The sequence below is a fragment of the Cyprinus carpio genome, chromosome B21, assembly GCF_018340385.1.
Source record: "Cyprinus carpio isolate SPL01 chromosome B21, ASM1834038v1, whole genome shotgun sequence".
NCBI lineage: Eukaryota > Metazoa > Chordata > Actinopteri > Cypriniformes > Cyprinidae > Cyprinus > Cyprinus carpio.
Genome location: NC_056617.1, coordinates 19,296,982 through 19,323,856, shown reverse-complemented (window position 1 = coordinate 19,323,856; position 26,875 = coordinate 19,296,982). Strand labels below are relative to the sequence as shown.

The 26,875-nt window shown below is 35.1% G+C and overlaps 1 protein-coding gene across 2 annotated transcripts in view; it reads left to right on the top strand.

Annotated features, from left to right (window-relative positions):
• The window catches only part of stk32a (serine/threonine kinase 32A), a 51,943-nt gene extending 26,215 nt beyond the window's left edge, over window positions 1-25,728 (top strand). Inside the window, exons 6-13 of one of the 2 annotated variants that reach the window (XM_019102476.2) lie at window positions 6,269-6,306; window positions 13,273-13,362; window positions 15,289-15,392; window positions 15,499-15,615; window positions 15,720-15,845; window positions 19,492-19,620; window positions 23,987-24,051; window positions 24,680-25,728. In XM_019102476.2, the coding sequence (XP_018958021.2) occupies window positions 6,269-6,306; window positions 13,273-13,362; window positions 15,289-15,392; window positions 15,499-15,615; window positions 15,720-15,845; window positions 19,492-19,620; window positions 23,987-24,051; window positions 24,680-24,791 (781 nt within the window). In that variant the 3' untranslated portion in view covers window positions 24,792-25,728. Of the gene's footprint in view, window positions 1-6,268; window positions 6,307-13,272; window positions 13,363-15,288; window positions 15,393-15,498; window positions 15,616-15,719; window positions 15,846-19,491; window positions 19,621-23,986; window positions 24,052-24,582 lie in introns of both variants that reach the window. The other variant, XM_019102477.2, reaches the window with a different exon arrangement.
• The last annotated feature ends 1,147 nt before the right edge of the window (window positions 25,729-26,875 follow it).

The window sequence follows — 26,875 nt, the reverse complement described above, 5'->3', positions numbered from 1 at the left end:
CACAAGCAAGAGCCTTTAACTTTAACTACAGCACTGCCTATTGTACTTTTTTTTAACTACACTAAGTCTAGTCCACTAACTAGTCCTGTTATGTTGTCTTAATAGCAGTACTGACTGTTGTAATACAGTATCTCTTATACCACATGAGGAACAGCACATGTGTTTATCAGCCTCCGGTGCATTTCTGTTCCTAATGGAAGATCTCCCGTGAGACGGACACCCTGTTCCCACTGCGCTCCTGAGATGAAAACAATACACCTTGTTTTTTGCTCACAGCTACTTGAATTATTAACGCTAGAGTACTGCTGCTCAATTAACAGATCTTAAGAGATGAGGCTCTTCAAAACAGGATGTGTCGGATGAGTGAGAAAGACCAAAACATTCACTAACAAATCCATTCTTCATTTGTACTATTCAGGTGGGATTCATTTTCTAAACTGATGTTTGAGCTGTGTTAGGATTATAAGAAAGTCATGCAAACTCATTAAAATGATTTTCACTTAATGTACACATTAGATAAATTATATACTTCATATAGGATGAGAACTAAACTTGAACTGAGCTGAATTTCTTCATAACTGATTAATTCTGCAACATCAACACGTTTTGGCGAATTGAAATGAATCAACATTGAACTGGTCTGCGTCATATTAAAGTTAATATGAAATCCGAATAAAATCAAAACACTAACTGCACATTTTTAGTGCATGCTGACTGGCATTTGCCTTTCACATCCAATTTATCAGTATGAAACAAAGCACACTAGAAGAGACAAACTGTCAGCAGTTAGTAGTCAGCAGCAGCCCTTCATATAAAAACATGCAAAAACCACAAACTATTTTATAAAGAAATGCCAAAGAACAATGTAACACTTAAAAATAGTATAAAATATTACTGAGACTGAATTTACTGATAACAGAACAACAGAAGATGCATGTAAATCAATCACACAAGTAAATTTCGTCATCATTATATCAACAGCCTATTTTTGCATGCCTGATATTTCTGTGCGGTTTGCCATATTTTTGTATAGTTTTCAGTTTTTTATAATTTTAAATGCTTTAATTAATAGGTTCTTCATCTCATGATTTCAATAAAAAAATAAATAAAATAAATAAATAACATGGAAAGCAAAGTGTTTGCCATCTTAAACATACCTGAATATTCATGAGATAAAAAAAATGCATAAAACAGGTGTACATAGATATTGTGTCATTCCTACAATTGTCTTTTTTATGCAAACCCTGGTTTGTATATAGTTATTGAATGCAATGTTTATTGGCTTTGTTGTACAATAAATAATTTAAAAAAAAATGCACGATATTAAAAAATGCATCATTAATCCTCAAAATACACCTCAAAAATTTGAGAGTATCATAACTGAAAAGTTGCATTAAGATGCCTGATGTGTGTATGAAAGATGTTGGTTATTAATTTTTTTTTTTCTTCAGCATTATTTACTTGAACTGTTTGGTAATGGATGTTGACTGTCCTCTCCCACAGAGCGACAGCTGTCAGCTTGAATCAGCTCAGTCTGACACCTGCAGATCAATCTGGAGTTGATGTGCTTTGCAGCATTAGAGCCATTTGTTTTGCTCTCTGCTTGTGTTTATTTGAGTGTATCTGAATGAATTGTTAGCAATATGTCACATCTCATTTTGTTCTTAGGATATGCAACAGTTGCAGCTGAGGTTGATATCTAGTCGAGTTTCATCTCTGCTTTCAACTTAACCTTTAGTCTCGGCTTTTAAACTGAGAAAACATGATTACATTTGCATATATTTAACTGTTTAGAGTTTTTCTTATTTTTATTATGGTCCCATCTCCACGTAATAAGTTCATTAAACAAAACCATAATTTACCGTAATTCAAAACATAAGCAGACTCATGTTCTGTCTGCATATGTTTTGGAGTATTTTTGTTATCTTTGTGTCAATATGCTTCTGTTTATGTTTACTGGCATGTGCTTTTACAGGATTTTTTAATGTTTAGTGCACCATGGTCATATCATTTACTAATTATAGGCATATACTTTGTACCATCAACCTGCCAGGGACTGCAGATGAAAATTAGCCTGTATGGCCAAATCTGGCACATTTTCTTAACTGGCCAAGTGCTCAAGTCAATTAATGTGCATTGTCCCTTTTAGAATAAAGAATAAAAAAGATGGCAGAGGTTGTAAGCTCAGGTGTGTAAATGCAAAAACTCTAAACTGTATTACAAAGTGTATATGTGTGTGTCAGTGAGAAAAGTGCTGAAAATATGGCAAATAAACAGTCCTGCAGCTTATACAGTTAAACTAAATTGAGTTAAATGAGCATCATTGAATAAATACTGAATGACTGAATGACCAAATTTAAACAGGTATTTTCTTAATTATTTTCTTTTTCATCTACCAAGGAAAGTAATCCCACTATGGCCAAAGCACACCAAAATCACCACTCCAGTAAATGTATTGATTAATTTTCTTCTATTTTCCACAAATATTCCTGTCATGAGTGCCACAAATGGATAGGCAAATTTATTTTAAGGTCCAATTCTCACTTTAAACTAACTATTTACTATGACTTTTGCCTTAATAAACTCCTAATTAGCTCCTTAATAATAGATAGGTAGTTGTTACATTTAAGTATGGGGTAGAGATTGAGATCTAAAATATGATCATGCAAAGAAGACATTAATATGTGCTTTTTAAGTACTAAAACACAGCCAATATGCAATATATAGAGTTAATAGTGAAAATATTGGTTGGATATTCTAATCATGGAGTTGGTTTTATTGGACAAAAGGCCAGTAAACAGTAACACATGTCCAGCTTAGTCCAGTTAAGCTGAAAATCAGCCATCTCCCTTCATCAAGCACCACTAGCAAACACTGAGCCGCCCACAAAGGGTTTATTGAAGAGCTTGTGTGTCGGTCTCCAGCTGTCCCTCTGTTCCTGAGCATCTCAGCAGGGATCTGGTGACCAGGAGACCGGCTCACTTACAGCCCTCACCATGATATGTGATGTAATGAGGCCATTAGATCCTGCTAATAGGTTGTTGGAGCAGTCAAGCGAAAGAAAAGGCGGTGGATGGCTTTGGGTGGTCAAATAACATTGACACTGAGCTCTGAGGGAGGCCAAGTGTGTGAGGTGTGGAGGAAGAACTCATGCTGACTTCCCACGTCACTTTTATAACAGGTGAATCCACTCCAAGAGGTTTTAGATATAATTGACAAGTAATGAGTATTACTGTCATCCAGTCACTGAACTCAAAGCACCTTCATAACTGTACAGGGCGGGCACAACTATTGACAGCTGTTGCTGGAAGGTGACCAGAGTTACTGATATTTCAATATTTGATATTGGATGCCTCATTTTGGCAGCCTCTCAATGTAAAGAAGGGGTAGCTGGACGATATGGCCAAAATTCATATCCAGATGTATTTCTTAATTTCTGTTAATAAGATATACTGTAATTCTGATATCGATATGAACAATATTTTTTCAAAAATGCTAAGAATGCACCTACAAACTTCTGAAAAATTAATTTGGCAAGTCTTTGAAACCTCCTCTTATAAAACTATATGATATTTTAGAAATAAAAAAGTACAAATAATTTTATATTCAACTTTCATTTGTATTTAGCCTTCATATGAACCAAAAAGTGAAATCACTGTCAAATAAACATAAGACTCTCAGACTCACCTTAATAATATTAATATCTTTAACTTTAAACAGAACATCGGCTGATTATTCTTAGACTGAAACAAATTTGCTTCAGCCAGGATAAAGAATATGAAAGAGTTGCTGGAGAAAAAAAATAAAAAAGTGTGCGCAACAACAAAAACACGTTTCTGGAGGGCCTTATTGAAAATGCAGATTCATTCTCTGCCAGCAGGAGGCGCTTTTGGAGCGGTAACGGCTGAACACAAAGCAGCGCTCTGCTCATAAACGCTACTTTATCAGATGAATGATAACACCATCGAAACTTTTCTGAAGACAGTCAGTTCCCTTCAGAGATACATTCATATAAAACACCCACGCCGCGTTCTGATTTTGAAATGTGCAGCGCTCATGTTTATTCAGTGAAGTATGGGAAACACTGGTAATGTATATCAAAATATCGGAAATGTGTTTAAAAATCATATCGCTGTTATTGAAAAAAAATATATATATTGTGATATATATTCATACTGAATTGTTGTCCAGTCCTAGGTCCTATTATGCTTTTTCAGTTTTTCAAATTTAGTGTCACTTTAATGTCACTCATTTAAATAATTACCACACATGGAATATGCAAAGAAGGGGGCGTGGCCTGGTTGAGCTGCACTAGATACCATAGACTAAAAAGTAAAAATAAAAAAGACACTCTGAAATGTCCTGTAAAGTCTCTGCTTGAAAAAGGTTCCTCTTGTTTGTAAACATTGAGTTCACAAGCTGTAAACAGACTAATTTTACATAACTGATAACATAGTACTTGCCTATTAGATGAAAAGCACATATAACCGGCTGGAGGCAGGTTGCCTTGACACCTGTTGCCCAGGAAACCATCCAGCAGCTGCCATGACGAGCATCTTTGGGTATAATGTGTGCTGCTGATAAGCAGTAGCTCTGTGCAAATGTCAGCTCATTAAACTCAACACACTCGACCTTTCTCACCTGAGCTCACCTGTTTGTGGAGAACACCTGTGACCTGTCAACAGCATCTCCTCGCTTTGATATGCAAAGTTGACATTAACTGGTCTATGGATTCCAAATTAATCTCAATTCACAAAAATCTCAATGGATTATTACAATTAATGGCAAAATCAATGTTTGGAAATGTAAACTGATATTTCCTACTGACACACTAAAACAAAAGAGAGAAATAACTGACTTGAAACCATTTTTCAGCTGCTGAAAACACTAGTGTTCTAATCATTTTGGCCACCACTGTACATAGGGGATATTATGTTCAAGTTAACATCAAGTGATGATTTTAGACACCAAGCTGTCAGTATGGACTGTTTTGCTCTATTTTGATAATCATTGCACCTCTGATCAACACAGTGGTGTTTCGTTCCAGAACGATTCAACATTTTTAAATGAATCAAGTGAGTCAATGATTCAATAAGCCATTCATAAAGACAGTGGCTAAATAAAAAACTGCATGCATGTTTACTGCTCTCTCTTACTATTTTTAATATACCTTTTCATGGCAGAACGAGTGAGAGTAGTAGTACTCAAATATGTGGTTCTGAAATCTGGGGCCAGTTGCATAAACTTAGCCACCACGTTAAAACTGTGTCTTAAGAACTAGTTTGACCAACTAAGACTTACTTTTCCAACTCAAATAAGACCAATCTACCATTTCATAACTAAATTAAAAAAGTTATGACCAGTCTTGAAGAAAAAAAATTAGATGACTTACTTTTTAAGACTAGTCTAAACAGTGTATGCAACTGGCCCCAGAAAGTCACTTGCTTCATTCCTGAATGAATCAGCCATTTCAAATGAATCACTTGAATGAGCGAATCAATGACTCACTCATTAAGACAGTGACTTGTTGGTTTTAGTTTCATATTCAGTAGCATTTCATGGTACTATGTTCATTCTATTTTACATTTAAAAAGCTAATATCATGCAATTGTAACTGCCATGTAAATGCATTCATGGCATCTCTGAGCTGCATTAATCTGTCTGTGTAAATGCATTGAAATTCCACTTCGGATGCACCGTCTGAAGTGCAAAATGGATTTTGTTGATTGATTTAATTTGATTGATATCAGCCCTATAGTATATTTTCATTCTAATTGCATTCATTGAATAAATACATGAAATTACATGAAAGATGAAGCATACTTTAATAAGGTTAGAAAATTATAAAGGTTAAAAAATGTCCCTGGAATATTTAAGGTGGAAAATATCATACAGTACCTAATGGAAATGTTTATTTGTTCTCACTGGTTTAGCTTAACTATAACTTGCCAGTCATTGTTAATTAGTTTTGGTAACTTTCGTATTTTGCAGTTACCTTTTTTATTTTTATTCAGTGGCAGAAACAAACTTCTACACCTCAAAGCATGCTGTGACTGTCATCTGTAATCATGTGGGACTCATTTTCTGGATCTTCCTCACGGACAGATTTTCCAATGACGCTGCTCTTTTTGGCACGAACGTCTCTTCATTTTACAGCTGACATGTTAATGTGATGCTTTACTGGTTTTCTCCTGTATCCAGATGAATTGTTAGAGTGAAGTGTCAACAGAACGTTTGTCCTAACTGAACTTTATTTATGTGTTCACAGAGACATTAAGCCAGACAACATTTTGCTGGACGAGCACGGTAAGTCCTAAAGATACTATAAATCACCATCACGTTTGCTGTTAGTGCTTCTTCTTAGAACAAACATCACTATTACTATTGCTCAGACTGACTCTCTCTCTTTCTGACTTGTTGAGTGTTGACACTGGTGACAGAAAGGCATAGAAGGTTATTCATGGCAGATGCTTTACTTTGGTCTGGATAACCGATGTTGCAACCTGCATAATTTTTCATCAGTATGATAATAGGCAGTGGAATATTAATGTGAAGATAGTTATGACCCTGTCTCTAAACAACAACAAACAGCAGGTGGTTGAAGAGGACAGGGAAGGTCAGTGAATATTGAAGTGAGGAAATCAACAATAACCATGCAATTTTCAGTAGCTTTGGTTCTGGAAGCATTAATTTTCTCCACAGAGATTTCTTAAACAGTCTTCATTAAAGAGCCAAACCAAAATCAATGTCAGAATTAGAAACTTTGCATCAAGAGTATCTGAAAATCGGCAAAATGTAAATTTTAGGCACTTTTCATTGTGTATATTTTGGTTTGGTGCCTTTTTTGTAATTATGATATATTCCTGGATCAACATTACTGTCCAAAACCTAACCCAATCCCTACCCCTAAACCTAACCCTACCCATAATTTATTCCTAAAATCAGTGTGAAATGATAGCTGATTAACAAGGGTGTAGAAGCACCTAACCCCGATCATAAGCCTAAAACAGATATTTTCTAAAAGGTTATCCCTCAATTCTAATTGGTTGATTGGAATGTTGTTCCAGGATCAACAATGATGTTGATCCAGGAACATGTTGTACTTGGTGAAATCACACTCACTGTATATTTTGACCCTGCATACCAGTTTCAATTTTATCCAAATTGGTGTGCATGTTGAAAGAAAGATACCTGGGTGGTCTATTTTTGTTGGACTGGAAGTCACAGATCCATGCACACTTTAACAAGACAATGGCACAACCCATTGGATTTTGGAGCCTGATTCATTTCAGACCTATATGTAACCTTTAACATCTATGGAAATGTTCAATTCCACAAAGGCTAATATGTAGCGGAAAATGGTTGTTTAGATTTTTAAAATGTTCTTTACACTAAGAAAAAAATGTTATTTTAACCCTCTGGGCCTCTTTTGATTGAAAAATGTTAAATTTTGCCTTTTTAAAATAGTATCTTTATCAGATGGTGACTTGGTGACTTTTGTCACATTAGCTATTTGAACACACACACACACACACACACACACACACACACACACACACACACACACACACACACACACACACACACACACACAAAAATCATGATTCAGATATGTTAACGAGTACATTTGCAGTAAAAAAAAAAAATTACCATTTATAAAATCCCCTTAGAATTCCAATTAATAATAACAATTATATATTGCTGAACAAAAATATATTAGATTGATTTTCCTGAAAATAAATAAATACATACACACATACAGTACATACATACATATATAAAGTTACATTTCAAGACTGCAAAAATACCAAGTTTGACCCAAAAATGAAGAGGCCCAGAAGTTTAAGAGCTGTTCACTGAAAGGTTCTTTCATGAACCATAAATGGTTCTTCTATGATATTGCTGTGAAAACCCCTTTTTGGAGGCTTTATTTTTAAGAGTGTACAGTTTTTGTCCTTTAATGTGCCTCAGGTGGACATCTGTTCCTGTGCTCAAGAACATCAGTGGGGTTTTCTATTTTGATCTAGGTTGCTTCTGTCGGTACAGATTTATGTCACTGCTCTCAGAGCAGTTGTTTCAGATTCAGATTGTGAAAACAGAATGTGATGGAAAGAGTGATCTGTTGTTTTCACCAGACAGCACTGAACACTTCTTGTGGCTCTGACACAGACTTTTACGACCCTTAATGCCTCTCCATTTCACACTCATTCTGAGTTAACTCAATTTTCAGGGAATATTTGTTTCAGTGGGTTGATTAAGGTCTGTAAATTTACACATTACACTGAAAAAAAAATTATAAGTTGAATTTACTAGTTTAAGGTAAGTGGTCGCAATCAATGTATTTTAGCTACATTTAAATAAAAAAATTTAGTTGACTGACTTTCAACATTTTTTTTATTTTTTATTTCAGTGTAGCTAAAATAAATTGTTTGCAACCACTTACCTAAAAAATTATTAAATATGTACATGAACCGACAATTAAAATAGTGCAGACAGAATACAATAACTTTTTTTAGAGAGATTTGCAAACTCGATTGAATGGATTGCTGTGAACTGCAGGCCAACAATTGGTTTACGTTCAATATCTTTGAAACAAAACAAACAATACATTAAACATGTTTTAAAGCCTTTTTGAAACATCTAATCAATTCTTCAACCCAATAATGTAATTTCTCTAAATATACTCTATATATTATTATTCTTCTTCCGCTCTGGAAGTCTATGGCAGCCCATAGAACTGCTTGCGGGAAAGTTTTGAAATTTGTCACACTGATAGAGGACAGTCTCAACATTAACCCAAGTCTCTGACTCAAACTCTCTAGCGCCACCACCAAATTTTCACTCATGTTTATGCTAATAAATTTTGAACCGTAAGGCACAGAAAGAAAATAATTTTTCCTCTGAATCCTTTGCTCATGCAGAGTCGAATGAACAATTAAATTAAAAAATCATAAGGTTTACATTTTTTGCTATTTTTAATAGTTTGAAAACCCTACTTTTTCAAACTCGTTCTAGACGGTTTGTCTGATTTTCGCCAAAATTGGCTCAGATCATCTTCAGACCATGATGACAAAAAGTTATGGAATTCAAGATGATTTCTCAAACCGTTCTCGAATAACACGCAAAGGAATTTGACGAAAAGCACGCAAAAATGGATCTGAGGCTGTATCTGCGCAATGGTTTGGCGTATTGAGACCAAACTTGGTGTGTGTTATGACAAGCATGACCTGAGGCTATCTGCAGTGTTTTGGCACTGGGCCACCTAGTGGTCGGGAGATATGAACAAAACTGGTCTCTTTAGATTTGGTGCATGATGCCAAGTCGAACCATAGACAGTTTTCCCATGTCAGGCATTTTGGGCATCGGTCATTTTGAATATTGTCAAAAAATGCTAGATTTTACAAACACATTGTCGTATTGTTACGAAGCTCGGTATGTGTCTTCAGCACCATGCACTGACAGTACTCAAAATGTTTGGGAGCAGCACCACCTTGTGGCCAAAAATTATAAAGACATTTCTAAAAATGCTAATAACGTTTGGACAAATTAGGCTATTGTAATAAAACGGGTCTCAATGTATTCTTTGGGTCATGCCGAAGACATCGATACCAATTATGCCAAAATTGGCCGAAGTTCCAGTCTGCCATTTTGATTTATGTTGAAGACATACTTTTTTGAACTCCTCCTAGACCATTGGTCCTATTTTCACCAAATTTGAATCAGATCATCTTGAGACCATGCTGGCAAAAAGTTTTGGATTTCGTGTTGATATACGAAATGGTTTTCATTTAACGCATCAACGAATTTGCTGGGAAAGGTGCCAACTGCATCTGAAGCAGTATCTCTGCAAAGCTTTGACATATTTACACTAAACTTTGTATGTGCCATTGTCACCTCACACTGACCACGCCACATCAATTTGGTAACAGCGCCACCTATTGGTCAAAAGTGTTAAACCAATCATTAACCATTAATAATGACATTTCCAAAAATGCTTATAACTTTTAATTACATTAACCTATTGAAATCAAACTCAAAACACTCCTTGGGTCATGCTGACAACATAGATTCCAATTTTGCCATAATCAGCCGAATTTCCTGTCTGCATTTATGTTGAAAACCTACTTTTTTGAACTCCTTCTAGACCGTTAGTCCGATTTTCACCAAATTTTTAATTGATCATCTTCAGACCGTGCTGGCAATCCAAGTTATGGATTTCGTGTTGATAGACAAAAAACATTTTTGTATAGCACCGCTACAAATTTGAGGCATGATTACAAAATGCCTGTATCTCTGCAAAGCTTTGACATATTGACACCAAACTTTGTTTGGGCTACCTAATGATGCAAAGAGATGAAAATGCTTGATAAAAAGATGATTGTACATTGAAAAATGAAAGTACTTCAGGATCTTCAATAGGAACACTGCCAGCATTAAAAACTACTAAAATATATTGTTAATACCATAATTTTTAGACATGGTACTATAGTAGTACCATGTTTTTTGCACATTGGCTTGATTTAACATGAGAACTTGACTACAACATACTTGAGGAACGTAATATAAAAATTAGAATTTAAATTTTACATTTTGCTCGTCAAGTAAATCTTTTTTTTTTTTTTTTTTTTTTTTTTGTTTTGGGGGGTGTGATAAAATTATGTCATTTTCAAGTGTGTTTTTTTCATTTTTTGAGAACTGTCCCTATAACTGCTGATGAAGCCCATGCCAAAACATCCATTTGCTTTTTGAGTGAAAACCTGACAGGCATTTGGAAGATAAAATGCTTTTTAAGGCCATTCGCTCAGCTTACAGACACACAGCAGTGCTGTTTTTAACCCCTGGAGGGTGTCTGGAAAGCGCTGACTCCTGCAGACCTCACGTCTAGAGGAGGTGCTCTCCACAGCTCACTGGACAGTTGGGGTTTTACTCCCTGAGGAATGAGAGATACATTGCCTCATTTGCCCCTTCTGCAGCAACCACGAGCACTCAGACGCACAGAGAGCCCGGAAAAAAATGCATGCATTCTCACATGTGAGAGAAAGGTCAAGAAATGTGTTCGGAGACGTGTGCCGGTGCAACCAGAGACTGTAAATAAAAAGAGGAGAACTGTCACAATAATCTGTGAAAATTTTCTGTTAAAAAACGTTTGCCCAAAAATAAATTGATTAGGTCACACTTTATTTTAAGCTCCATTTCTCACTATTAACCATGACTTTTGCCTCAGTAAACTCCTAATTTGCTGCGTGTTAATAGTTAGTAAGGTAGCTGTTGCGGCAGGATGGGACATGATGTGATGCGCAAATGCAAAATGTCTTATAATCCTCGCAGGTACGTATCTCTATCATTTTGTTGCTGGAGTAATCCTGTGTTTGCCTTTCTCATGTATTTACTCGCCATGTACTACATGCATGAGTCGATGGGCGGGGCTAAAGAAGTTTTGGTGAAGTAGGCTTCTTGATCTTCTTCTGCAGAGGCGGGCTTTTGTCACCGAAACAAAGTAGTGCATCACTTTTGTTTGGTTTCAATAAAAGCTGTTCAGGAACTTTTGTGTTCTGAAACTAACAGGATGTTTTTGTACTACAGTAACCTCTTATAGTATGTAAAGTGTAAGTATTTTCTTAACTCACGACTCCTTTAAAAACAGAAGACTGCAATGGAATAGCTATGAATACAAATGAGATTGTTGCTGTGCAGGAAACTCTTTCGTCTTCTCTTTATCGCTGATGTCCTCTGTCTGTGTGTAAATAATGCAGCTGCTGCATGAAGGTGTTTTACATTCATATCAACATTGCTCACATCCAAAGCATCTAATGTCTCTATGATATAGGCACACATACACATACGCTTAGAGAAACTGAACCCCGTGTACCCTCTTCCTTCTGTGTGTCGCATCTGCTCCGGTTCTCTCGCACCCTGCGGCGATGGCAGATCTTCATCAAGGTGAATGGCTGACTTTAGCCTCCTCACTCCGGTTACTGTTATTTCCTCCGAAGCTCGCTGCACTCAGTGCCATCTCATTACAAGGAATGAGTAGAGCAACTGCCCCACAAATCAAGCCAAACTGTTTTATTAGGCCAGGAAGGAAGAAACAGATTTTGGAAGGTGCTGTTGCAATCTTTATACTGTGAGACAAAGCTGCTACTGTTTTGGACTGTGTGTCGTAATGCCACGCCACCACAGTTTTTCAACATATGAATCAAAGTTAAGTGCATCCAAGATGAAGAACATTAAAAATCTTTTTAAAACTAGTTTAAGGCAACTCTTCTTATTACACTGTAAATTTTGAGATATTGGGCTAGATTGCTTTCATAACATGTCAACTTTGAGACTAGTAGGAGAAAGAAAAACATCCAAAATACACATTAAAGTGTTTCTTTTATTACGCTTAGCGTCTGTAGATTTCAATTACAGTTATGAGTTTTTTTTTTTCATTGACTGAGCCATAAATCAACAGAGATTTCTGTTGCACTTTCATACACCCAACTATCCAGCTTTTTTTCTGTCTATATTCTGCAGGTTTTTACAGAGGGGTTTGTTAATATGTAATTCACCCTGATATATTCACCATTTTATTCCTAGCACTGTTAACAAGAATTTTTAACCTGGCTTTATCCAATGTTCTGATTTCTGTTCTGGAAATGTATGCAAATTAATGAATACTTAATTAGACAATTAAACATTTGAATATTTTTTAAACATACCATTTCAGAAAACTTGTAAAACAAAACATAATGTACTTTGATTAATCAACAGGAGAAAGTGTCTCTAGCGTGTGCAAAATTATTGTACGTTTTTATGGTTTTGAAAAACTTTTATACCATTTTCAACGAGTTTAAATCTAATGACATATGTAAGTTACCAAATTAGATTTAATTTTTGTTGAGGACAGAAATCTAAGTGCTAGAAAACGATGGCATCATGAATGTCATGTACTTCCAGTCCTGCTCTAAATGAGGAAATGCCATTGAGATGAATGGCAATGCAGATGGATGGCTTTCTCCAGATATTATATACCTTGCAGGCATTGATTTCATGATGTAGTTGTATGTCCCATGTTTTCAGCAGTGAGTACTTTCCAGCAAAACAAATGCTTGGTAGTATGCAAACAGGGATGCAATTAGCATGAGACTGTCAATCTCTGGCTTCATCATCAGTGTAACCACTTTCATTTATAGCAAATGCATCTTTTTTATCATTTGTGTTCATATCTTGTAGTCTCATGTTAAATACGTGTGCAGTATATGGTTTTATTTAGCGTTTATCTCTTTGCAGGTCACGCTCACCTGACAGATTTCAACATCGCTGCTATTGTGAAGGAGGACTTAAAAGCCACATCTATTGCAGGGACAAAACCATACATGGGTGAGAGCTTTAATACTTCTATTTAACACTTCTTTATTTGTGTGATTTAACACAACGTCAGTCAAAGGCTCCTTATATTTTTGTTAGTAAATACATCAAAATAGGTGTATTTCTTTATATCAAAAACATAATGATTAAAAATGTACATTAAAATAAAACATTAAATTGGACATTATAACAAAATGCATTACGAAAGTGTGTTAAGAAACAGTCATGAAAGTGTACAAGTATATTTGTGGCCTTTTGCTTTAATACTAAATTATATGCAAGCAATTTTTAAAAATACTTTTTTTAAGATTTGAACATTCAATATATTTGCACATTCAATACAATTAAGTGCACAAGGGATTTTCACAAAGGCTTAACCTTTACCAAATATAGGTTTATATAGGAGCCCTTTTATGCCCTATTATATTATTATGGCCTATTATGTTTTGATTAAAAGATAGTTAACATTAGCCGGCTGCATATCATGTTGTTTATTACTTATCAGAGCTGATGAAACCGGAGATTGCACTAAATAAAACAAAATAATCCACACATAAGATGCAAGGAGTATTTGATGATATAGTAACTGTATAGAGATTTTCATGGAGGAAGCTAACAAATATCCTGCTAACTTTTCAGACTTGGAAGCATAGCCTACTGCTACATAAAACTCCATGCGATCACCTAAATATGAGCTACTGTGAAAACTGCTCTAACAAAGCTAGTTTTATCCAGACCCGGTTCCAGAATTAAATACGCAGGGTGCTTTAGAAAGTATGCTCTTCAATACACATAAATTTTCACTTATAGCCTGTATTTTTGTGCCGTCCATTGTTCTGTCAAGTGTGAATCCCGCATAAATATGCAGATGTCATTTCCCAAACTTTGCAGCATGTATGTGGCTGAAAAATAAAAGTTCTGTACAAATTCTGAATGGATTATAGTCTATACAGCCTATATCTCAGCAGGTTTGTGAGCGCTGAATGGCCGCTGATGGCCTGGAGCTCACATCTCCGAAAACACAGAAGCAAATTTTCAAATAGGCGCCATCTTTAATAACAAACCACATATTTTAAATGTAAACAACTACATTCATAGATTAAAAAAAAACTCTATTTCATGACACAGCAAACAAAACTTCTCACTGTGAGAAGCGCTGCAAGCAGTGATACACACAAAAACCTTTCAGCCAATCAGATTGGAGGACCGGAAAGAACTGTTGTAAATGTTTTATTGATATCAAAAGAGCTGTGCCCTGAGAAAGAGGTGTATTCACTGTATAAAATTTAACTCATTCCATCGACTCAATTAATAATGAATTTAATTGAATAAAATAAAAAATAAAAAATAGCTACATAATAATGTTTTCATTTACTGACTGAAAATGGAAGCCCGTTTCCCTGAATTAAAAAAAAAAGGTTATTGTGACTTATTTCACAGAATGTGAGATAAAAATTCGCAATTCTGCCTTTTTTTCCACAATTGCGAGTTTATATCACACAATTCTGACTTTATTTCTCACAATTCAGTTTTTTTGCTCAGAATTGCGACTTTATGTCTTGTAATTGCGAGTTTATTTTATGCAATTTTGACTTTATTTCTCAAAATTGCGTTTATATCTCATAAATATTACTTTTTAACTCGCAATTGCGAGTTTTTATCACGCAATTATGAGAAAAAAAGTCAGAATTGTGAGATAAAAATTTGCAATTACCTTTTTTATTTTTTTATTCAGTGGCGGAAACGGACTTCCATAACTTTTACCAAACTGACAAAAAGGGCCAGAAAGTAGCATGGAATTAGAAGAGTTTTTAGCAATATACTGTACCTTAAACATGTGGGCTGTACAAATAACATTACTGTTAACAGTATTGATATAATTTGTTGAATTGGCATTCATTTTATTGGAATGCCAATTTCTTGCTTCTGTTGTTGCAGCCCCAGAACTATTCCAGTCACTGGAGGGAACACACCCGGGGTACTCTTTCGCAGTGGACTGGTGGTCTTTAGGCATCACTGCATATGAGCTTCTCCGTGGACAGGTGAGCCATATTAGCTAGCGTAAGTCCTACTAATCATGCTCATGTACTGCTGAGAATCAAAATGAAGAAATAGATGTTTCATTGACTGTTGGCTTGACCTCCGTAGAGGCCGTACATCATGCGAGCCAACACACCAGCCAATGAGATCCTGCAGACTTTCCACAAAGCGCACCCCTGTTACACCGCCGCCTGGTCTACAGGGATCAAATCACTCTTACAAAAGGTGACATGAATCACGCGAACAGCACTGTAGTCATGCTTTATTTATTTGAGAATTACAGTCATGCTACCGTATGAAACATGCATTGTGTTTGCTTCTGTTGTCAGCTGCTGTGTGTCGACGCTCAGAAGAGGATTTCCAGTCTCTCGGAGCTCCAGGACCTGGAATACCTCTCTGATGTTAACTGGGATGCTGTGCTTAACAAACAAATCCCACCTGGCTTCCTCCCTAATGTAAGTTTATAACACACACACACACAGAAAATAAAGAGACATGCACATATTCCAGATATGAATGATTTGAGATATGGATATGCTTTAAAGGGACAGTTCACCTAAAAATGAACATTGTCATCATTTACTCACCCTAATCTTGTTCCAAACCTGTATGAGTTTCATTCTTCCACTGAACACAAAAAAGATATGTGACCCTGTAGCACAAAACCAGTCTTAAGTCTCTGGGGTATATTTGTAGCAATAGACAAAAATACATTGTATTGGTCAAAATTATAGATTTTTCTTTTATGCCAAAAATCATTAGGATATGATGTAAAGATCATGTTCCATGAAGATATTTTGTAAATTTTCTACCTTTAATATATCAAAACTTAATTTTTGATTAGTATTATGCAATGATAAAGACTTAATTTGAACAAATTTAAAGGTGATTTTCTCAATATTTTATTTTGCACCCTCAGATTTTCAAATAGTTGTATCTCGGCCAAATATTGTCCTGTCATAATAAACCATACATCAATGGAAAGATTATTTATCCAGCTTTCAGGTGATGTATAAATCTCAATTTTGAGAAACTGACACTTAAGGCTGGTTTTGTGGTCCAGGGTCACATATTTTAAAGAATGTTGAGAAATTTTTAATTTGTGCTGTTTGATTTTAATAATTATGTAAATCTTGTATATATTCATTTAATTAATAAAACTGAGAAAATCTACACTGTTCATGTTCCCTACTTAGAATAACAGATCATATACAGTAAGTTTACAGTATAATAACAGCAGTAAGTCTTTATAAAAAAAAAATCAATATAAAAAATTCAGGTGTTCACAATAATAAAGACATTCATAAAACCACAACGACTGAGGGTTTTCACAATGCTCTGCTTACAGAGCGCGTTTGCTGGTTCAGCTGGTTTAGTTTACGCTATGCTTGGCAAACCTCGTGCAGATTTATGATGATTGGTCTGGACTGAGAGGTTTTCATGCAGTGAATCCTGGGAGCAAAGTGTCCATCAGTTAAACTCTACAAAAACATACATTTAAGAAGCCTTTTTTAATGTGGTTCTGAACATTTATATTTGGTTGTGGTGATCGTTATCCATTCAGAGTGACCATAAGCATTATTTATGCCATTTGGAAAGCGCTGTAAAAATGATAAATTCCAGAACTGGCTGAGATCTGAGAAAAGCTCTGGCACTATTTTAGCCACTTACCCACATATTTTGCGATCTGTGCATATCTAATGTGATGACATGTAGACATTTTGAGATGTTAGTGTCAGAACTCTTTTTAGGGCCGCTGTACTGTATAAGACAACTGCTGAATGTACCAACAAGCATTTATTGTAAACTTAAATGTGCTTTAATGTCATTTTACATTTATTTGTAATTACACATTTGTAATGATTAAGCTGCAATTTAGAACATTAAAAAAAAAAAAAAAAAAAAAAATATATATATATAATATATATATATATATATAATAAATCAAAAAAGTGATGCTCTGAGAAACCTAAATCCCGTCCGAATGCGAATTTTAATATTACATTTATATATTTAAATGTAATATTAAAAACCACACTAAAGTGGGTCCACTTATAACATTATCAAGATTTTTACATCAAAAAAACAGCATAATTTAGAAGTAGAAGCTATTTTCTGTCCTGTTTTTAACCACGCTTATCAGAACGCTCTGTTCGAATAGGTGTGAAGGATTGTAAACTCGTAAGTAAGCACCCACACACTTGTATATGTTTGACAGACAGCCTACATTCCTCATAGATGGACGCTGCTGTGATTTAGATAAACAAAACTCATAAATACTCATATCAAACGATCTCTTTGCCAGACAAAGCAATGGTGAACGCGTAATGAAAACAGTTACTCACACTTGTGTTGCACCATTACTGTCGGATCCAATATAGACGCACAGCATCGTCTTCTAATTTTTATATTTTTGAAAATCCTGTGTCGAATCGCGCCTTGTTTGTAATTCGTATCGTATCCATTTTGTTTGCATAGTATTTTAATTTTCTTGTTTTTTCACTTACCTAATGTCTACATTAAAAATACAGTTCATTCACTTTCCTAATGTTGGGATGAGAATGTTTTAAATTGGAAATGCTGTTTTTATTTTGCTTTGCTGTTTGTTTTGTTTGTTTACTTTTTCTTTCGCCTCATTCGTAAACACTTGAGTTTCGATTCTTATCATCTGACGTCTGAGATTGTCATTGTCAGATGGGACTAACATCTCTGTGTTTATTACAGAGGTGACAGGGTTTGTTTTGTATATCTGGATGTTGCAGAGATCACGCATTCTGTATGCGTGCTATGCGTATAGTAATTTGGATTAATTACCATAGTATAATCACAATTTTACTACAAATATGGTGAAGCTATATGGCTATTAGAGCAAAACCATGGTCATTGAGTGCAGAAATGAACACGAGTAATCTTACATGACACTAAAATTACAGTAGCCAGTCTTAACAGTTTACGTGATTTGGCTCTTGATTTTATTATTGTTTTTTTATTTCTTTGCCGGGAGGCAAACATATCAAAAATGCGCATGGTAAGAGCCTCTAGGGTAGTTTACGTTGGCCAAAACAAACAAGGAAACACTTTGTGAAAAATCTGCAATCGCAGACGTTCGCATTCGGATGGGATTTAGGTTTCTCAGAGCATCACTTTTTTGATTTAAGAGTTTGCCATAAAACAGTAGATAATTTGCTCTGGAATTATTACAGAGGTTGTGTGAGAAAAACACAGATGTGGCAGATTCGGATGGGTTTGAAATCGGAAGGTATTTCTGTGAAACATAAATTTCTCTAATGACCCCCTGTAAAACTAGTCCTGTCCGAATAGGGCTTATGAGTGGATCGATGAGTGGGGCTAAACAGGCAGCTATGTAGAATTGGTGGGCGGGGCTAAACAGGCAGCTATGTAGAATTGGTGGGCGGGGCTAAACAGGCAGCTATGTAGAATCAGTTGGCGGGGCTAAACAGAAAGTGCTGTAGAATCGGTGGGCTTGGCTAAACACGCAGTGCTGTAGAATCAGTGGGCGTGGCTAAACAGGCAGTCATGTAAAATCATTGGGCGTGGTTAAACAGGCAGTGATGTCAAAGCAAGTTGATCTTTTGTGGAGGCGGTGCTTATCCAGATTATTACATCATAGAGTAGAACAGTCCACAAGCTGTCGTTTTGGCAGACTGGCTTGAATATGAGCTGTTTTTAGACTAACAAGAAAGTTTTGAGATCCTAAACTTTCAGGATGTTTATTATAGTACAATGTCAATTTTTTAGTGCACTGTGAAAAGATGTTGGTTTCTTTGTTCATGACCTGTTTACTATGTTAGTCAACACAAAAATAAGTGACTCTAAAGCACAACCAGAGATTATAGAAATGTCATTTAAATGTATAAAGTTGTGCACTTTTTAAAAGTGTATTATAATTTCAGTTTAAATTAGTTTTAAAAGAACAATACTTTCAAGATTTGCAGTACACTATAAATGCACATTCAGTATAATTAATTGTCCTTTTTCACAAGGGTGTAACTGTTGTACTGAAATAGTACTTGCCAATAAATGTTCAATTGTTGATGGGCACATTGTACAGTACATAAATGAGTGTTTGTGTGACGACAGAGGCGGCGACTAAACTGCGACCCCACATTTGAGCTGGAGGAGATGATCCTGGAATCCAAACCACTGCACAAGAAGAAGAAGAGGCTGGCGAGGAAGACGAGGGAGAGCGGCTCTGATGGATCTCCTCAGGTAGCATCTCATGGTCATTACTTGAGAACATAACAGTCATGCCACAGTTTTCGTTTAAAAAAATTAAAAATTGTTATGCAACAAGACATAAAACAATTGAAGTCCTGTTTATTACATTGCCATGTTTCCCTTGAGTTTTTCTGCAATGGCTCTCTTCTTTGTTTGTCAGTGTGAGTCATTTCTCTGAAGGATTTGTGTAATGGGAGATCAGAATCATTGACCTTTAGAAACATTAACTTTTTCAGTTTAGCACAGCGATTTAATTAGTCACTGATCTTTTTTTTTTTTTTTTTTTTTTATTAAGAAGAACTCCAAACAGTTTCTGATAGCCATTGATTTTCATATTATTATTATTATTTTATTTTTTAAATCAAAATTCTTCAAAATACCTTTTCTTGTTACAACCCCAATTCCAGAGAAGTTTGGACGTTTTGTAAAAATGCAATAATATCAAGAATCTGTGATTTGTGATAACGTTTATTTAATTGACAAAAGTACTGTTAAAAGAAAAGATTTCCAAAGTTTTCACTGACCAACATAAATGTATTTTGTAAATATGAACACATTCCAAAAAAAGTTGGGACAGAGGCAAAATAAAAGTGTAAAGATTAAAGAATATCCACTTTAAATTGTTTTGAAACAGTTCACAGTAAGCAGGTGAATTGGTATAGGTGAGGGGATCATGTTTGGGTATAAAAGGAGCATCTCAGTCTTTGCAAGCAAAGCTGTATCATGGCTCACCACTTTGTACTAAATTTCATGAAAGAAGTGTCAAACAAATCAAAAATCACATTTCGCTATGCAAAATTGCAAAGAATTTAGGTCTTTCAGCAGCTACCACACGTAATATTGTGAAAAGATCCAGGGAATACAGAGAAATATCAGTCTGTGTAGGGCAAGACAGGAAAGCTAAGGTGAATATGCATGACCTTTGAACCCTCAGGTGGCATTGCATAAGAAACCGTCATGCTGCGGTGTTAAATATAGCCACATGGGCTCAGGAGTACTTCAGAAAACTGCTGTCACAACACAGTCTGCTGCTGCATCAAGAAATGCAACTTGAATCTCTGTTACTCTAGGAGAAAGCTATACAACGATTCGATGCAGTGATGCCGCCGGGTTCTCTGAGCCAGAGCTCATCTCAGATAGTCAAAAAGACAGTGGAAAGGTGTGCTGTACTCAGATGAGTCCACATTTCAACTTGTTTCTAGGAAAAATGGATTTCGAGTTCTCAGTCCCAAAGAGCAAAGGGAACATCCAGGTTTTCATCAGCAACAGATGCAGAAGCAAGCATCTGTCATGGTATATGAATGCATACAGCATGGGTGACTGGTTTAGGTGCGAAGGTACCATTGACATGAAGGCATATATTGAAGTTGTACAGAGAAATATACTGCCGTCAAGATGATGTCTTTCATGGGAAGTCCATGGTTATTAGATCAAGACAATGCCAGCTCTCATTCTGCATTTGCTACAAGTAGAGACAGTCCAGATCTGACTCCCACTGGAAATGTATGACCAGTCATGAAAAGGAGAATAAGACAACGACAATCACAGCCTGCTGAGCTTCTGAAGCTTTGTTTCAAAAGAGACTGGGCAAAAATTTTGCTTGCAAAACTTTAACAATTAGTATCCTCAATTCCCAAACAATGAAACAATGTAATTAAAAGGAAGGTTGATGTGACACAGTGTTAAACGTGCCTCTTTCCCAACTTTTTTGGATTGTTTTGCAGCCATCAAAATCAGAATGTTTTCATATTTACAAAATACATTTACGTTGGTCAGTGAAAACTTTGGAAACCTTTTCTTTGTACTTTTGTCGATTAAATAAAAGTTAAAGAGAATGAACAAATCACAGATTCTTGATTTTATTGCATTTTAACAAAACCTCCCAACGTCTTGGGGTTGTGAAAAAAAAAGAAAAAAAAGAAAAACAGGTTTGGAACAATTGAGTAAATGATGACAATTCTACTTTTTTGGGTGAAATGTCTCTAAGTTCAACTAACCGCATTTAATATAAATTTATAATATAATAATTTAATATAAATATAATACATTTCAATTTTGTTGTAAATAACATGCAATTAAGTGTCAGAAAACACTCCATTCACACTTATTTTTCCCAAAGTACAGGTTTTTTATAATAACATGTTGTTTTTAAAAGTATGCTAAAGAGTACTTCACAGTATGAAAGAAAGAACATAGGAGCTGGAGCTAGCGTTGTACGTGCACATTTTCTGAAGCAGTGAAGATCAATACAGTATGACCAGTCCTGCCCTGTACAGTATCTTCTCCTGACTGTGTTTCTCTCAGACTTCCTCCCACTGACTCCATCTGTCCTGACTGCCTCTCAGTCCTCTCCTCCCACTGAAGTTTGTAATGAATGGAGAGATGAGCTCAATCCAATCACAGATAAACGCAGCGGAAAATTGAACTCTTGTTGTGAGAACAAAATAAAGAGAAGCATCCCACAGTGACTGCCTCTCTTCCTAGAGTTCACTCGCTGTTCAGAGGAATATTTCCTCTGTTTCTTCCGTCTGTGCTTCAGTACTGATTATTAGGAATGTCACAGTTACAACTAGTTGTCTCTCACATCATACAGTGCGTGGGAGAGACACTTTGCTGCACAAATGCGCATCTACCGCGTGTTGCGTGATTTTTACATTTTAGAAACATTTGATGATAATGTGCTTTTAAAAAGGTATCGCCTTTAGTTTTGGAAGTTATCCCAACTCCAAATTTTCCTTTGATTATGTTTATATGCATATTCACTTTTTATTTTAATTTTTTACGAGAAGCATACAGGCTGACAATTACCTGAAAACATTTACATATATATTATATTGTTTAATTAGTGACACCTAGCCTGCATTTTAAAATCTTTATTTGAATGTGGCAATTAATATTTTATATTTTTAAACCGTTATTTGAATATGGCAACATAACATCACGCTCTGCAATATTTCTATGAATAAATCTCTGACAGAGACTATCAGCCAATCACTGTGTGCATAGTTTATAAGCATGCTGACATCATCCAGAGCAATGACATTTCGAGACTCACACCTGTAAGTAAATGCAGTTGTCAGTCCCAAAAGCTAACAGTGTGAGCGTAGCCTCCGATTCTCTAAACCTAATGTCAAAGCTCAGTGCTTAAAATGTTAGTTCACCGAAAATGAAAAAAAAATCTGACTTTCTTTCTTCTGCAGAACACGACCTAATGTGTGTTCAGTAGCTTGTGACTGAATTTCAAAGTGCTTTTTATTGGATGGAGTGTGAAGGAGGTCTCTGCTGGATTGTAGCATGCTAAGCATCAGTCATGCTTGTACTCGAGGATAGCCCTGCGCTGGTGGAGTTGCGTGGTTGGGTTTGTGGAGTAAGCACTAAACACTCGACACCTGCTGACGCCTCATCACACCCAAACTCATTACACCGGCAGCAGCTCTTGTCGTTCTGCTTTGCAGTACACATTTTGTGTTATATTGGAGACGTTTATGGCCCTCTAATGCTCAATTCATGCTAGTTTCTAGTAGACAGACTTTTAACTATCATCTTAAATCTGGTGCACATTGCAGCCAGTGATGGACAGTTGCATCGCTACAAGTAGAAACGCTAGTAGTTTAACTTCATTTCTCAGGACCGTGGTGGTAGCACCACTGTTTTCTTAATCAAATAAATTTTCAGTACCGAAGCTCTTTTGTTGATCAAGCAGCGTGGTAGCATCAAATAGAGCTAATGCTACATTATCCAAAGCATTTCTGAAACTCAAGCTCAAATCGGAAATGTAACAGCTACGGATCACTGATCCTGGACCAGTAAAAGTGTCATATCCAAGTTTGGGGAGGGAGATGTTGTCACAAATATAACAGTCCTTTTATCTAAATGAGTTAAACAAATAATTTAAAGAGAATTAAGAAAGAAAGATGATAACTCGAATATAAGGTGAAGTAATGCATTAGAACCGAATTGAAAATAATATTTTATTTAAAAATATTCACATTGACTCTTAATTGTATGCCAGTGCATAAACAGCTCTATTAATGTTTCTTGTCTCTCACATTCAATTTACGAATAGCATTAGATTAATTACATAAATTATATAGTGTATTTTCAATTCAAAATGGCAAAAAAAAATTTAATTGTCATAAAAGCAGTTGTAAGATATTAAACGTTTAGCTATATTTTACCTCACACTCTTTTCAATCATTGTGACATTGATGAGCACTGTTAGACCGCTGAAGCAGAAAAAAAATAAAGTTGGCCATATTCCATTATTATTGGGGAATTTGTCCTCTTCAGTGTTTATGCTGGTTAGGACCCTGCATTCATGTGAAGCATTATAACTCATGTTCATTTGATCACACAGAATGGACAACTCCAGCAGCGCTTAGAGACTGTGCAACGAGATTTCATCGTCTTCAACCGGGAGAAGTAAGAAATATTTTGACATGTCCACTTTCATCCATAAGTCTCCAAATTAGTGTAAGTAAATATAGTTTTGATAGTTTTAGTAGCAGTAGTAGTAAATAACCTAACACAGTAGTTCATTTACTGAAAATGCAGTTTTATATGAAGCACTTTCAACCTGATTGTCAAAGCATTAAATTGCAAGAAATAAATGAATATTCTCATTTTAAAGGGAAGCATAAGTAAAAGAGAAGTAAAAAGGCACTGTTAAAATGTTTTGCGATGTTTTATTTTTGTATGTTCTGTTTTTATTTTCATTTTAGGGAAACTTTTAGTCATTTTGTCGTTTTTCTGGGATTTATTTTTTATTATTATAATTTTTTCTCTGTATATTAATATTAATTTAAATTTTTCAGTAGCTCAGTAGTTATTTTAGCACCTTAACCTTAGCTAAGTGTAAATGAGAAACGTTGAATATATTTTTTTTCAGTTTTTTCAGTTTATTTCAAGTAGCATTTTTTTTATTTTTTTTTTTTTTTTTTTTTCTTTTTTCAGTTTACTGCAATAACCTTGCCTTAAGGTAACAACTGCAGATTTGAACACTGTCAAACTTCAGCATGGCTAGATTTGTTGTCCTTTCTCTGTTTTGGAGGTTGAGGAAAACCAAAGCAGACACTGTGACAAACAACCTCAATGCAGAAGAGACAAACAAAGCCATTCAAGATGGACAGAACAACAACGTAGAGCAGTGTTTATCAGGCTAACATCTGGACCCTCCACGGCGTTCCTCCTTCTCTCAAGCTAACGGCGGACAGCCCTGGACCCCAGCATGAGAAAATCCACGGGAAGATCACCGATTCTGGATGGAAGCATCGACCTGGTGTGACCCTCGTGCTCTGACTACACAATCACACATATAAAGAAAGAACTGGACGATGATGCTCTCTGCAGCTGGCTGTGAAATGTGTGCCTTACTAGTTTAATGGAGTTCTCGAATGCGTTTGGAGGCACGTGAAGATTTGCCGCTGTCTGATTCAGCGAGTGGTGATTATAAAGCTGCGCTTCTTAACATACACATGCAGAGAACAGAATGTGAAGGTATTCATCTCACCTCATTATGCCTCTGTGATTCATTCAATCAGAAAACTGTCATCCATGCCACTGAGAGCATAAGCTGACCTTTCTGTCTCTTTAGCGTTTTTTTGGAGATTCATTGCTGGATCTCACACTGTGCTGCTGAATAAGATACGAACCACACTGTACAGATCAAATAATAATAAAATCATTTAATAGCATCGTCTGGCAAGTCTAAGGTTTGCACAGCCTAGGAGTATTCACACAATGTCTGGCTCATTTATTTAAAAAAAATCGGGCCTAATATTCTGTTCATATGAAGTTTTTTGTGTGTGTGTGTGTGTGTGTGTTTTCCACATGTGAAAATTTAACCTGTATTTTAAAATACACATTGCATTGTGCTTTAGAGTTAAAGAAAAATGCTCATAAACTAAATGATGATGTCATGGCAGAAATTTACCAGTGAAGTCTGGTAAAAATAATCCAACAATTAATCATTACCGCCATCTAGTGGTCAGGTGAATATTAAATATTACTGACAATCTACCCACAGTGCTGTTGAACAACAACAGCAATTCTGAGACATATTAGAAATGTCAGGTTTAAGCTATATATATATATATATATATATATATATATATATATCTATATATCTACAGTACAGGTCAAAAGTTAGGAAACATTACTATTTTTAATGTTTTTGAAAGAAGTCTCTTCTGCTCATCAAGCCTGCATTTATTTGATCAAAAATACAGAAAAAAATGTAATATTGTGATATATTATTACAATTTAAAATAATTGTAAATTTAATTTTTAAATTTATTATACTTTAAATTATCATTTCTGTCATGCAAAGCTGAATTTTTAGGATCATTATCACATGATCCTTTAGAAATCATTCTAATATGATGATTCATTATCAAAGTTGGAAACAGTTCTGCTGCTTAATATTTTTTCAGAACATGTGATACTTTTTTAGGATACTTTGATGATAAAAAAAAAAAAAAAAGAAGCTATGTTTTTTAAAATATAAATATTTTGTAATAACAATATACACTACTGGTCAGTAATTTGGGGTCAGTAATTTTTTTTTTCTTTCTTTTTTTTAATAAAATCAATACTTTTATTCAGCAAGGATGTGTTAAATTGATAAAAAGTGATAGTAAAGAAAATATATTATTAGAATATATATTATTAGATTTTTTTTTTTTTTTTAATTTATGCAGTTCTTTTTAACCTTTTTATTCATCAAATATATTAGACAGCAGAACTGTTTCCAACACTCATAATAAATCAGAATATTAGAATGATTTCTAAATGATCATGTGATAGACTGGGATGTTACATGTGACACTGAAGGCTGGAGTAATGATGCTGAAAATTCAGCTTTGCATCACAGGAATAAATTATTTTTTTTTTAAAGTATATTCAAATAGAAAACTATTATTTTAAGTTGTAATAATATTTCACAATATTACTGTTTTTTCTGTATTTTTGATCAAATAAATGCAGGCTTAATGAGCAGAAGAGACTTCTTTCAAAAACATTAAAAATAGTAATGTTTCCAAACTTTTGGTCTATACTGTAAATATATATATATATATATATATCATCAACTTACATATTAAGTCACCTGCTTTATATATTATAATTAACACTGTTATGGAATATACAGTTAATTGGACTTGATAGCCTAACAGAACCATAAGCAATATTTTTCCAAAACTATATATTATTGGACAAATACAAAATGTGACTTTTCTCATATATTTTG